General features: G+C 34.3%; 1 protein-coding gene across 1 annotated transcript; it reads right to left on the minus strand.

Moving 5' to 3' along the window:
- Window positions 1-67: 67 nt before the first annotated feature.
- On the minus strand, window positions 68-14,887 carry LOC133173320 (sodium channel and clathrin linker 1-like). The gene is made up of 22 exons (XM_061308310.1): window positions 14,733-14,887; window positions 12,152-12,210; window positions 11,405-11,454; window positions 11,080-11,152; window positions 10,617-10,802; window positions 7,314-7,385; window positions 7,045-7,095; window positions 6,676-6,746; window positions 6,460-6,550; window positions 5,506-5,597; window positions 5,164-5,250; window positions 4,383-4,473; window positions 4,034-4,132; window positions 3,633-3,704; window positions 3,453-3,527; window positions 3,023-3,171; window positions 2,506-2,698; window positions 1,916-2,052; window positions 1,693-1,831; window positions 1,359-1,454; window positions 1,135-1,229; window positions 68-470 (listed from the first exon to the last, which is right to left on the minus strand). Exons 1-22 carry the CDS (start codon window positions 14,767-14,769, stop codon window positions 368-370), a joined length of 2,118 nt encoding a protein of 705 aa, XP_061164294.1. The 5' UTR covers window positions 14,770-14,887; the 3' UTR covers window positions 68-367.
- Window positions 14,888-14,950: the final 63 nt, after the last annotated feature.

Below are 14,950 nucleotides of genomic sequence, written 5' to 3' on the forward strand. Positions count from 1 at the left end.
ATTTCTGTGACTGTGGGGTTCATGTTTTCCTGTCAGACAGAAAGAAATCAAAGAAATAAATACATGCACAAGTGTAAAGATATTTAATACACAACATGAGTATATATTAAATGTAATAAATGTATAATAAACATATACTCCTTAAAAGACAAGGCAGCACTGGATGGAATGGTAGATCTAATTTTATCACTTGGATACAATTTATCCAAGTCAGTTTGATAAAAACTTCATCCACAAGATTTTGAACATTGCATACAAGGTGAATACCAGATTACAGCTGGTTTGTATGTGGGATGGAATATCAGTTGGCACAGTTTATCACAGGACGGAGTTGGCAGTAATCAGCAACATTGTAACTGAAGATCCATCATCGGACATCCTGTATATCAGCTCTGACGTGTGATCCATTAACGGACTTCCCTGAGTGCTGGCTGGAGGCTAGATCACTGACCAGTAAAGCTTCTGGATTCCTATGTAATAAATCAAATGTATTAAAATGGACAGTTTTTAATGCAGTTTAAATATGACTTGACATAGTGTATACAGTGTTATTTTTGCCCTAATCACACTCACAATTAATTTTGCCATATTTTAAATTTGCTCAGACACTGTTGTATTAGAGACATAGCTCATCCTCTTTGAATTCGCCCTGTTTTTAATAAGCCCACTTGTAACAAGGGCCACAGGGGCAAAAATAAAATGGGGGCAAAAATTTCCCTGTATATAGCTATAAATGACTTGAATATTCAACAATACCAGCCTTCCCAGTTCCCTTGTTCGTTATAACAGGCATTGTTTTAGTGACTTCAATATCCCATTTAATGATCACTAAAGCATTTTAAACAATGTGTATATACAGTTATACTGTAGATTCCTAAATATACGCGAGGCATTAATTATCGCGTAATTACGCGAGAAGCACCACTCGCGAAATAAAATTTCTCGCTTTTATTTTTATGGTGCTGAAATCAATGTAAAACCCCTTGATCAACCGCCCACTCGCGAATTATTGTTCTCGCGATTTGACGTGAAAGAGCCATTTCGCGATAATAAGTACTCGCGAAAAATAAGGAATCTACAGTACTCAAACTAGGATTACTGGAGCAGTATAGAAAAATATCAATGGATTCTGACCTAAATGAGTTCTCCATGGTGCTTCTCTGTAACTCCTGCATCAAACTTCTCTTCTCACTTGCCATTTGTCTTTCTCGGACAGATTGTCTTGCCAGCTATAACAAAGATTTACACTTCTTAAAATAAGGCCCGCAACTCTAAAAAAATTTTTCTAATTTTTCCCATACATGTAACAGAGGGGTTAAAACCTTTCTGTGACATCACACTGTACATCTACTCTGTACCTGTTTGGAGGCTTCTGCTGCCCTGTTTTCTGAATCCCTCATTCTTTCCTCTATCCTGTAGATATTTTTGGCATAATCTGTAATCATCCTCTCAGCCTGAAATGTATGGCCATACAGATAATACAGGTAACAAATAGAAGATATTTTTTTATACATGTAAAATATTGATGTTTCAAGGGAAATAACTCTTTTTAATTCATCTCTACAGAGAGACATTACAGAGTAGAATGACAGGGAATTTTATGATGCAAGGAAAATTCTTCATGACATTTCTTTGTATTCTTCATTAAATCCCTCAGTAGGATGTAAGGGGAGATAACTTAATTGTACATACCTCCATGGTCTTTGCCTGACTTTCTCGTAGCAGAGATGTCAACTCATCATTTCTCTTCTTAAGATGGCTTATTTCTGATCTCATATCATTTATTTTACTCTCAAATTTCTCTGTAATTGACTGGCATTCTTCTTTCCATCTGAATAAAAAAAAAAGTACATCAATGTCGGTCTTCCACTTCCTAGCATACATTCCTTTTTTTTTCTTTACATCTACTACAGACCTTGCACTCATTCTCTGCTGGCCTTGTAACAGATTCCTGAGTTCTGTTATAGTTTTCCTGCTGGCATCGTCAGAACACTGTAGTCTGACCTCGTAATCCTGTATCTTCTGCTGTATGTCATTCTCCAGAATCGCCATCTGTAAGATTTAGAGTCACTTATGTAAAATAATCCATGAATAGGGGGTAGATTATCCAGAATCACCATCTGGAAGATTCAGAGACACTTAAGTAAAATAGTTTGTGAGTAAAAAGGAGGGGGAGGGGGTTAGAGATTATCAAGAAAAGCCATCTGTAAGATTTACGTCCACTAATTTATCTACAGGCTAATGCATGATTCAAACCATTCTTGTCTTTTTGGACACTTAAGAGCACTAATTTATGATTGCTTTAATCAGTTGAAGAAGAGAATTGTGCTAATTGTCAAGTGCTCTAATTTTTGTACATTTACACTATGTATAGTACATGTTTGGTTCCTAAAATTATTGTGATCAAGGATTAGAAAATATGAAAGGGTGTGGGTAATTGATATGTTATATTAAAGAGTTCTTCCAAGAACATGATTTAAGATTTAATAAGAATTTCAAAACTACCTCTTTCTGATATTTCCTCTGGGCACTCTCTTTCTCTTTCTCAGCCAGGACCACTCTCTTCTTCATTTCATCCACCTCATTTTGAAGCTTTATCCTGTCTTCATTCAAATGTTCAAATTCCGTATCCATGGCTATTTTTCTTTGTTTCATTTCAGTTAGTTCCTTATCTGTTCTAGACCTTAGCTGCTCTTGACTAAAAATTAAAGGAAAAACTTTATCTTGGTTCAATGATTTTTACAGTGTATAGAGATACATTTTTTCATAATAATTTTCAATAAGGTTTGGTTGCACTTGTCGAATGTAATTATAAGGATTTGGGTATTGGTTTTATTATCCCCTCGCAATGAAGTTGTAGGGAATATAGTAATGCGCTTGTGTGTGTGTGTGTGTGGGGGGGGGGGGGGGTAATGAAAGTTACGCATGTAATTTATAGTGGGATTGATGTGCTCTTTTGTGAGTGGATGCTCCGCTTTGTGGTGCCCTTGTTACACATGTATTCATCAATTAAATAACATACTTCATTTCCTCCCTTTTAAGCATACTGGTCAGATTATCTACTTTGACCAATAATTCATCCCTCATTCTCTCAGCCTGTATGGCTCTCCTGTTAATGTCCTCATAGGCCCCTTTATCTTTCACTGCTTGTGCATGTCCCTCCTTCAAAACCTGAAAAGACATATTTACATTTTTATTTTAGGATACATGTATGTTACAGTTGAAATTCGGTTTCTCGAATACCATGGATATGTCGATGTGAGTTGGGAGTTCAGAGTATTTTCGCTCTAAGTATTTTACCCTTAATTACTCAAACCATCAGATATCTCAAAGTTTTTTCTTGGTCCCACTGAGGTCGAGATAATCAGGTTTGACTGTATTTTTTTAATGAAAATTGTATCATGAGATCCATAAAAGTTTATAGTAAATGTAATGTAAAGAGATTGACTTACTCTCTCTAATTCAGCCTCCACGTTCCGCTTGTCACGGAGCGCCCTCTTTATCTGTTCTTCCTTTTCAGCATTGTCCTAGAAGACAGATAATAAATTATTTTTATTATAATATACAACTGGTAAACATTTTGGAATAAATTTGCAACAAAAATTAAGGATTTTCACACAGCCACTTCTAACCATTTCCAAAGTGTGCAGCTCTACTGTCAATTTAGAAATTCTTTCATTACACTGCTTCCGTACACTGTCCACCTACAATAATATGTATACATGTATCTGTATTCTGTCATTAAATGCTTAAAAAGTACATATGCTAATGTAGGGATTTCAACAGTTTCTAAAATTATTTATAAAGCATCTTAAAAAATATTTAACAACAAGTTCTGAAACATTTAAAGCTTTTAAAAAGCTTCAGAATTGTAGCTCTCTGGGAAATAAATTTTCAGACACACATACAGTACCATAATCTTTTATGACTGTGCCCAAACAAAAAAAACTTCCCAGAAAATAGTTCTGTTGTTACTACCTAAACAGCTCACTTAAGCTATTCCTGCGGTTTGACATGACTTCATCATACATACCTCCTGTCTTGTTCGCACACCAGCATCATTAATTAGTTTATTTAGAGCTTCCTGTAATTTTTCAATTTCCTCTTCCTTTTGTTTCACTTCCATTTCAGCCTTTTGAAAATTCAGAAATTAAATATGATTTTTCAGTCCATACTGTTTAAAAATGATATCTCAGTCCAAAGTGTTTAAACCCTACTATTTCTGTTCCTAGTGTTTATTCATTTACTTCAACCAATATAAATTTCAATGAATGTCTTTTTTTTAAGCAAAAATACATGTAAAATGAATTCTTCTACTGCTTGTCTTTTCTTTAGGTCATTTTAAGGAGGTTGTGTTTTACAGAGAAGCTGATATCTCTCACCTGATCCTTCTCCAGGACAGAATTCTCTACCATCTGAACAGCATCCCTCACTTGGGCAACATATTCAAACTCTTTCTTCTCAAGCTCATCCCTTGACAAAATAAAGTGCAATTATATGTAATTCAATAAGAAAACTGTGTTATACTGTGTATTTTTTGTCTTTTTTTGGTTTGTTGTTTGTTTGTTTTTTGGTTACGGGTAATTAACAAAATCAGAACTGTGTGAAAGTAATTTGGATAATAAAGAAACAATAAAAAGTTGTCTAAGATAGTGAGAGTTAGTAGATCAAGTATCTGCCCTTCATATTATTAATCCATGTTCAAACTCAACGTGCGACATAAATGCCACTAATGAGAACATTTACCTTTCTTGAATAACAAAGTATCAAAACTATGCAGATCTTATATTGTAATGTAATACTGTTGCAATAGAGAAGTAGAATTACAGTCAAACCTCTTAATCTCAAACTCGATGGGACTGAGAAAAATCTTTGAGTTATCTGAGGATTCGAGATATCAAGGGTAAAATACATAAATAATAAGTGATTGGGACTTCAAAATTACTTTGACAAATCCATAGTATTTGAGATATTGGTGTTCGAGATACTGAAGTTTAACTGTATGTAAAATACTCAGTTTGTCAATATCATTACCAAGACAGCATTCACCTTTATCTTCTACTGAGGATAAATACTTCATCTAAACTAAGAATAAGTTCTTAAACCAAGACAGATACCAAAACAACTGTGTTAGTGATTGTATACATAAGTATAATTACTTACCCACGTTTTTTCAACTCGGACACTCTGGCCTCTAATGCAATCTTTTCTCCCTTGATATCATCCAATTCCTTTAATGCTGTTGATAATCTTTATTAAAAAAATGATATAAACAAATGAAAAAAATATCTTAATGTAAAAAAACAAAACAATTTCATGTGCTCCCTTGGAAATGTTTAAATCTCAGCCACAAACCCTTGTTATGAAATATATTGGAGTTGAAATGAAGAATTTACAGAAATAGTAACAGAGAGGCAGTCAGAGGAATGGAAAATTTTGACATCCCTGGTTTTACAAAGTTCAACATTTCCTATGATATTATCTATTTGGTTTATTCATTCTTACCTTTGGGATGTTTCATCCATTATTTTCTTCAGTTCTCCAACTCTGGAGTCAGACATTCCTTCCTTGAAGATGACATCAGCTATTTCTTGATCCTGCATTGAAAGTTAACAAGATAATAACTTTGTAATTCATTTAATCAACCTCTGAGGGAGAATCCTCAACAATCTACTCTTAAACAAGAGATTATTTGTCAAAATGTAAACACGACCAGGGAAAAAGACAACAAAACATAATCTGCTTAAGGATTAAAGGAATGGATTTGGAGGTCAGTGTTCTGAAAATACCTTAGTGCACCTTTAACTTTGATGAACATCAAAAAAATTATGACACATGTTTTAATAATCACAGTTGAATAAATGAGAAAAAAATGTTTAAAATTTTTTATTAGTATGATGGACAGATCAAAGGGGCCGGTAACAAACTACCGCTATGTTATTTTACGTAATCACTAGAGGATAACTTAAACTATATCAACTAACATGACAGGATATCAGGTTTGTAAAACATGGCTTAAAGGCTTTGTATATGATCCTGATAATATTTTTACTAATAAAAGAATAATTATTGCTGAATGATTCCAGTTGTTATTCCACTGGCTGCTAAGTATTTTCTTGAAAATACGGAGTGTTTTTTTTCAGTTTGACCCTGTGTAAATTTGGGCTGACATTGTTTCCCTTTTCCTTCTTGTGTCATTAGTGTTCACATAAAATCAATTAAATACAGTTACAATATGTTTTAGATCATTGCACCCCAACCAACAAGACACAAGAAAGAAACCACAATACTCTGAATTTGATCTTTCTGCATTCAGATATAAATACATTAAATGTAATTTACAGGACTTCAGCAATTTTCTTTAACAAATTGAGATCAACTACATGTACATGTATATTAAAAAATCTCGACAAAACAAACTTCCTGATTATCGCTTGATACTCAGAGTTAACAATCTACCTTCCAGACAAGTTGCTGCTCCAGATCCTTGTTTGACCTTTTAAGGTCGCGGACCTCCATATTAGCCACATCCAGCTGGTCTCGTGTGGACCTGACAAATATAATTATCTCCCAGCCATCAAAGTCACAGATTGCCATGTTAATGCAGCTTTATCGGAGTAATCAAATATACATGTACATTATAAGTGTAGAAGAGAAATTTTCAGATACAGTTACCTAAGGTCATTCTGTAAGGCTTCAATCTCTTTGTTCAACACAGACACTGTTTCATAATATTCTGACTTCATCTATAAAATAAATTCTACATTGTCTACAATTTTTCAGAAGAGGAGTTGTGTTCCTTCCTTTAATTGTAAGATACATCACTGGTTCTTATATGTACTGTTGAACTGTGGTACCTTGAACATTGATACATTGTATCTCAAATATCATGTATATATCATGGATATTTTGAAGTGAGTTGGAAGTCCCAACCACTTTTTCTTTGTGTGTTTTAACCTCAATATCTTGAATCCTCGGATTTCTTGAATTTTTTTTTTCTCAGTCCATTGGATAAAAGAGATAAAGAAGTTGGATGGTACTTACTTGGTTGGCCTGTTCTTCAACAATTTTCCATTGGTGACTGTCCTTTTCATTCTAATAGAAAAAGTTTAAATTTGTGAAAATTATACTGAAACTCACAAAAAAAAATCCATATTAAAATATTAATTTTTTTCAAAATAAATTTGTTTTCTTTATTTGGACATACAAGTATCATATCTTATTTGTTTCATAGTAAATACAATACAAGTATGTAAAAAACATACACTTTGGAATAATAAGTATTGTTAAATGCATTGTCTTATGACCCTGACCTGTAGCTCTCGCTGTAGACGGTCAATTTCTTGGTCTGCTTCTTGCCATCTCTCTAAAGCAGCATCTTTTTCCTGTAATAAAATAGATCCTCTAATAACCAACCATCTCTATTGGCAATATTTTTTGCTATTATAAAAGTAGTTCCTGATGTTAACTTTAAATGCATAACACTTATCTTTTCCCAAATCATCATAAATTATACAAGAGGCCCAAGGGCCTTAACGGTCACCTGAGTATGATAAAACAATTTCAAGGATGCATAGAGTATAAAATGAACTGAAAGGTGAAGCTTTGTTGCCCAAAAGCAAGAAAAATAGGGTGATCATGATCAACAAAACAATTGGTCTTAATATTCATTAACAGTTCATAAATTAGATTCTAATCTGTTCCCCATTTATCACTATCACTATACAGTATATTAACAAATTATCAATGCTTCTGTACTATTTTAATCCCTTGTTGAAATCTCTTACATTGGCATCTCTTGGTCTTTGATGAATATTTAATAAGACAAGTTATTTTTGTCTCATTTTTATTTATCTACTACTTACAAGTCTATCTGATCATTAAAACTATGAAAGTACTTTTTGTATTATACAATAAAAGTTTTTGCAAAATTCTCTTATTCTATTTACCTTTCAAGTACATTATTTACAGTGATAAATTATCAAAAGTATATGGTAAAGGGGAATAACTCCTCTCAGTAGAATACAAACTAATAGAGCCCTGACCAGGACCAGAACACTTGACCAAATGGTCCAGATGTTCAAAAATCTGGTAAAAATTCCCTTCCTTATAAAAACTTTTACTCTGTTTGCCTCAGATATGCCCAGGTGCAGAGAAGATTTTTAAATAAATAATGCATTTTTACTACAGATTCACTATATTATCAATAGAGCCCCCCCCCCCCCCCCCCCAAAACACCAGAGCTTCTGACCCTGGGACCATATGTTTGCTCATCATCACTTTGTTTATCTGCTTAACACTAAGGAGCAAACAGGATTATTTAATAGAATTAATGCATTTTCACTAAATTATCAAGAGCCCCACTCTCACACCAGCACATCTGACCCAGGGGTCATGAAATTCACTCCTCTGGAAGAAGCACACTTGCTCATCATAACTACACACTTAGCTTCTTTGCTTTTTTAACCAGAAGAAGAAAAGAATATTTTCAAAGAAATTTTGCTTTTTCACTTTATAATCAATAGAAGCCCCCCCCCCCCCCCCCCTTTCACCAGAACCCTTAAACCTGGGGTCATAAAATCCACAATTTTGGGAAGAGGCATCCTTGTGTATCATAACAATGTACTTTAGCCTGTTTAAGCAATACCCAGGGGCAGAGAAGATTTTCAAAGAAATAATTCACCTTCACTATAGGATCTATATAGCCCCGCCCTAGCACCAGAACTCCTGTCCCCAGGGCCATGAATTTCACAATTTTGGAAGAGGCATCCTTGCTTATCATAACAATGTACTTAGTTTGTTTAAATAATACCCAGGTGCAGAGAAAAAGATATTTAAAGAATTAAAACATTTTCACTTTATAATCAATAGAGCCCCGCCCTAACACCAGAACCCCTGATCCAGGGGCCACGAATTTCACAATTTTGAAAGAGGCATCCTTGATTATCATAACTATGTATTTAATGTGTTTCAATAATACCCAGGAGTAGAGAAGAAGATTTTCAAAGGATTAATGCATTTTCACTATATAATCAATAGAGCCCCACCCTAACACCAGAACCCCTGACCCAGGGGCCATAAAATTCACAATTTTGGAAGAGGCACTCTTGCTCATCATAACTATGTACTTAGTTACTGAATTTAATACCCAGGAGCAGAGAAGAAGATTTTCAAAGGATTAATGCATTTTCACTATATAATCAATAGAGCCCCGCCCTAACACCAGAACCCCTGACCCAGGGGCCATGAATTTCACAATTTTGGAAGAGGCACTCTTGCTCATCCTAACTATGTACTTAGTTAGTTTATTTAATACCCAGGAGCAGAGAGAAGAAGATTTTCAATGAATTAATGCATGTTCACTATATAATCAATAGAGCCCCGCCCTAACACCAGAACCCCTGACCCTGGGGTCATGAATTTCACAATTTTGAAAGAGGCACTCTTACTCATTATAACTATATACTTAGTTAGTTTATTTAATACCCAGGAGCAGAGAAGAAGATTTTCAATGAATTAATGCATTTTCACTATATAATCAATAGAGCCCCGCCCTAACACCAGAACCCCTGCCCCTGGGGCCATGAATTTCACAATTTTGGTAGAGGTACTCTTACTCATCATTACTATATACTTAGTTAGTTTATTTAATACCCAGGAGCAGAGAAGAAGATTTCCAAAGAACTAATGCATTTTCACTATATAATCAATAGAGCCCCACCCTAACACCAGAACCCCTGACCCTGGGGTCATGAATTTCACAATTTTGGAAGAGTCACTCTTACTCATCATAACTATATACTTAGTTAGTTTATTTAATACCCAGGAGCAGAGAAGAAGATTTTCAAAGAAATAATGCACTTTCACTATATGATCTATATAGCCCCGCCCTAGCACCAGAACCCCTGACCCTGGGGCCATGAATTTCACAATTTTGGTAGAGGACTCAATGCTTATCACAATGATGCCAACAGTTTGACTGCTTGATGTCCAGGAGTAAAGAAGAAGATTTTTAAAGATTGCATTAATTTTGGTGGTTTTAGCCCCACCCCTCAGGCCCCAGGGGGGCAGGGACCATGAAATTCACAATTTTTGTTCCCCTTCACCCATAGATGCTATATGCCAAATTTAGTTGAAATTGGTTGAGCGGTTTCAGAGAAGAAGCTAAAAATGTTCAAATGTTAACGCACATCGCACGACGCACGTCGCACGACGACGGACAAAAACGGATAGCAATAGGTCACCTGAGTGACTCAGGTGACCTAATAAAATGATGATTAAGAATGTGGATGTGATTAAATTCCACACTGCGATATTATTCTTGTAAAAAATTTTATTTGTTAAATCTTCGTGAATTGAATTGAACATATTTTATTGATAAAGTCAAAAGGATAAGACACAAGTTCTACAACTTAGTCTTCTCCTTCTAATCTTTGTGACAAAATAACATATTAGCTCAAAAAATATGTAATAGAAAAAAAAATGTCCACTTTTTTCCATATTCAAAACCTCTCAAGTGCATTATAAGCCATGTATCTTTTTATCATGCTGACTTATCAATAATACACCTTATTAGTGACTATTTGTTGGCTAGCCCCAAGCATTTAATTATTGACCTGTAGAGCACTTTCTGCCTGCATCTGAAGGTTCTGTAGCACTTGCTCCTGATCATTAGAGGGAGAGAACTCTCCATCCTCCACATTTCCCAGCTGATTCTCAATAGTCTCCCTTAGCTGTTGGACCAGCTTAGTGTTATCTGCTACAACTCTCTCTAGTTCTGGTCTCAGCTGAGACAGCTCTTTCTACAAGGAAAGAGAGAGTTAATACATTAACCAAACTTTGGGAATGTGACATCAAATGGTTTCTACTTTTATACATATACCACATTAAAGGAAAATAAGATGCAATATTTTATTCAGAAATTAATCAAAACATGAATTCTTAAAATTATACAACTTTTGTCTAAGATTTTCAGAAGTCATCATGTAAACAAGATTTAATTATTTATATGTGTGCAGGGAAGTTGCAATGTAAATTTATCATACTATTGTTTTGTATTTTACTTAACAAAACCAATACATTTAGAAAATCTTTTTCCTGTTCCAATTTCTGAAATTGCTGATCATATTCTTCTATGAGAGGGGCCAATGCACTGAAAAAACAAGAATAATCATTTGACACTAATTTTACATTCAAGCATAGATTACAAAATTTATCTTATTCTTCTGAATATTTAACAGAAAAATTATTTGTTATAAATATTTATAGTCTAGAGAGTATTTAAAATTTCATCAACAGACTTGAGGATATTTATTCATGTTCATATTTTCATCTGCAAATGAAAATATTGCACTCTATATGTATATATATCTTAAATAAACACATGTATATATTCAAAATAAACCTTTTTTCTGTTAACCATGGTGCAGCCGGACCAGGCTGATCAAGTGGAGTCTGAAATAAAAACATGATTCTGCTTTGTATTTGTCATTGACAAAAAAGAAAAAAAACAAACAAACCAAAAAAAAGAAAAAAACAAAAGAGTCAGAAGCATGCTCTACATGTTGAATTGATTTCATAATAGTTGAACTTGATAGTCAACTTGTGTACCACATTTTATTGAAATTAAATCAAAACTGTGGAAAAAAAAAAGAATTTTGAAAGAATTTCATGAATTCTTCAGACAAATGATGGACATCCTACCAATGCATTAGCTCTTCTGGTCTCTGACCAACAGAGTGAAAAATCATGAAAAATATACTTATCAGCAGATACTAATCCTGTAATTCTTCATTTCTAGGTATTACCTCTATTGGTACAATAATTTTTTTACACAAATGCTTAAAACAAAGTAGAATTTATTTTTTTGAAGACTGTCAAGAATAAATTAATTCTGCTTAATCAACATTCCATTTCAAAATCTAGTAGTAGTAGTCGCTGACCACCATTAAATTTTTATCCTAGTACGTTATATTTTCCACTTTGAAAAACAACTTGTTCCTGTTGTGATCATCTTCACCATGTCAATATCTTGTAATATAATCTATTTACTGAACACAATCTAAATTAGTGCACTTTGAAATGCACCAAAGTAAAATGGGGTAAACTATTTGGCAGGATGAACATTTCTAAAGATATGTTTTTGTCTTACCTCTTCCCTCTGTATCTCCTGATATCTGTATTTGGCCAATTCAGCATTTAGTCTTTGAACTGTTACAAAATTATCAAAGAAAGAATTATATATTGTAACTAGCACATCACCAGAATTCAAGCTTTAATTTGGAATTTTAGAAAATAAATTTTGTCTTTATAACCTACTTGATGTAAGTATTTTCGCTACACCCCTAAAAAAATAACCCAATAAGTCAAGCAGGGACCGTACAATAACATTTTTCTATATAATTGTTACTTTGATATTTCTTTTGATTTTATTCTTGACAAGATAAATCAGCAGTTCTACTCTTCAGTTTTCATCATGAGCCATGTTGGATTAAAATTTTAGGCTGTTCAATCATCCACAGTATGCAGGTCAGATGCAGCATATGAGGCAAGACTGGTAGTGTGCATCCTTAGCTGCATCATCCAGTGACTAAAAATTTAAATCTGGTAAACCATCTGGAAAATGTAGGTCAGATCCAGATCAGATGCAAGTCTAGTTACCGTGTAGAATCCCTTTATGCACCATCCATGCATGGATCTGTTCAAAAACCTTTCATTTGTTTATTCATTCAAAAAAAAGGATAGATTCAGCATCTGGAGCATGACTGGTAGTTTGCATTCCTAGATGCATCATTCATCTTAGTTTATACATCGAATGGCCCATACATGTAGATACTTGGAAATGAACTTGCTCCAAAAATCTTTAATCTGGTAAATCATTACACATCCAGAAAATGTAGATCAGATCCAGAATCCTAAGCAAGTCTAGTAGTGTGCACATCACTCAAGTTTAGTCACCATGGAGTTTCTAGCTACTTTAAAATGGATCTTCTCCAAAAGCTTCAATCTGGTTAATCATCTAGAAAATGTTGGTCATATCCAGCATCTAAAATAAGTAGGTCTGGTACTGTCCACTCTACATGCTTCACTCATGCAAGTTTGGTCTAGGTAGGGCCTATAGGAATGAACCCCCCCCCCCCCCCATCTTTTTGAAAAAGCGACATGGAAGTATAGCAGTGTTTGAAATAATCGTGCACCCCACCACCGAGACGCACGAATTTTGCCGTGCACAAACAGATTTGCACATATCAAAGCCCGGCTGGACGTGTTAAAATTTGACATAAATTAAAAATTCATACCTTTGATAAATATCTCTCAAATCAACTAATAGTATTGATAGTTAAGTGTTACAAGCAAAGGGGTAGAATTCAACAGCCTATAGATTCGGGATGGAAGTTGATTGTGCCTGATTTACATTATTGCTAAAAACAAGTTTATAAAAGACTTTTATTTTCCTGGGCTAGTAGAGTTTTGGCAGGGCTGACAACTTTCACTATCAGTCAGCCCTGCCTGTCTAGCTAATTCTACCTTGAGTTTCAAACACTGGAGGGGTGCTAGTCACTGCGCCCCAAAACCAGAACGCCCCATGCATGAGCGCCCCAAACATTTTTACCGGCGCCCAAGAACAAATATGAGCGCCCCAACTTAATTCACGAGCGCCCCAAATCAGCATTTCGATCGCCCCAAGGCTCATTAACTAGTAAAGAAATAAATTATTGGCTTTTTTTTTACATTTCGATGTTAAAAATATATTGATATGAACAATTCATGAGCCTCCCAAATTATATCTATCATAAGTGCACCAGATTTTAAGTATAACGAACTCCCCAAGATTTATAAACTAGCATTATGAAATAATTATGAGATTATAATTGAGCGGGCTCCTTAATGCGGGATAACGGCGGTGCTCAGACTTTGAAACTATCGTTTTTAATTACACAAATATTTAAAAGTTGATAATATAAAAGAATATTACACAAGTGTTCTTTGAAGAAGGAAAGTCAAACAAAAGAATATTTTGTACAGTTGTATGCAACTAAACATAAGTCTATTTCAATATAGATTCAAGTGAAATATTCCAAAAATAAAATATAACTGATGAAGTACTTATATGTATAAAATTATCACATAACGAGAGCACCTACAGATACCTGTGTTAGATCGGACGATGTTGTTTGGGGCGCTCGAAATGCTAATTTGGGGCGCTCGTGGAATAAGTTTGGGGCGCTCATATTTGTACTTGGGCGCCGGTAAAAATGTTGGGGGCGCTCATGCATGGGGCGTTCTGGTTTTGGGGCGAAATGACAGTAACCCCACTGGAGTATAGTATCAATTCCTCTCGACTTTATCAAGGTATAATTTTTAATAATTTTTTCTTGCATATATTTTCTTTTTTTGCAACTCGTGAAAATTTAAAAGTAAGTAAGTAGAGGCAGACTTCCATTACACATGTTACATTCATTGATGTCATTTAATGCCACTGTCTAGACTACATAAGAGGTGGATCCAGTTGTGAAGCATAAACATATAAAAAAGGGAACTCACGTAAATATTTTCGACAAATTACATAAACACTGCTGTACGCATCTATCAAACATATAAGTACTTGTATCACAAACTAATTTAAATAACTTGATTTAAAAAAAATGAAATAAAATTTTCACTCATCTGATATTTTCATATCAGTTCAGACTTGCACAAATATGCCCCATCGCATTTTATAATTTCCTTACCCTGATCCTTTAAAAATTCTATCTGTTGATCTTCCATAATAATTGAACTTAATGTTAATCAATGAAAAGTATTTGTAATTTTTTTGAAAAGTCTATTAATTAAGTAGATTCTTTTCTAATGCTTTTCAAAATCCCTCCCAAGTCGCCATATTGTAAACAAACAGTCCCGCAATGAATGAATGCGATCTTTTCTAAAATTTAAGTGATACAGACAGCAT

This window comes from Saccostrea echinata, unplaced genomic scaffold (assembly GCF_033153115.1).
Source record: "Saccostrea echinata isolate AGI-Se365-2 ecotype Australia unplaced genomic scaffold, CSIRO_AGI_Sech_v1 ptg000056l, whole genome shotgun sequence".
NCBI lineage: Eukaryota > Metazoa > Mollusca > Bivalvia > Ostreida > Ostreidae > Saccostrea > Saccostrea echinata.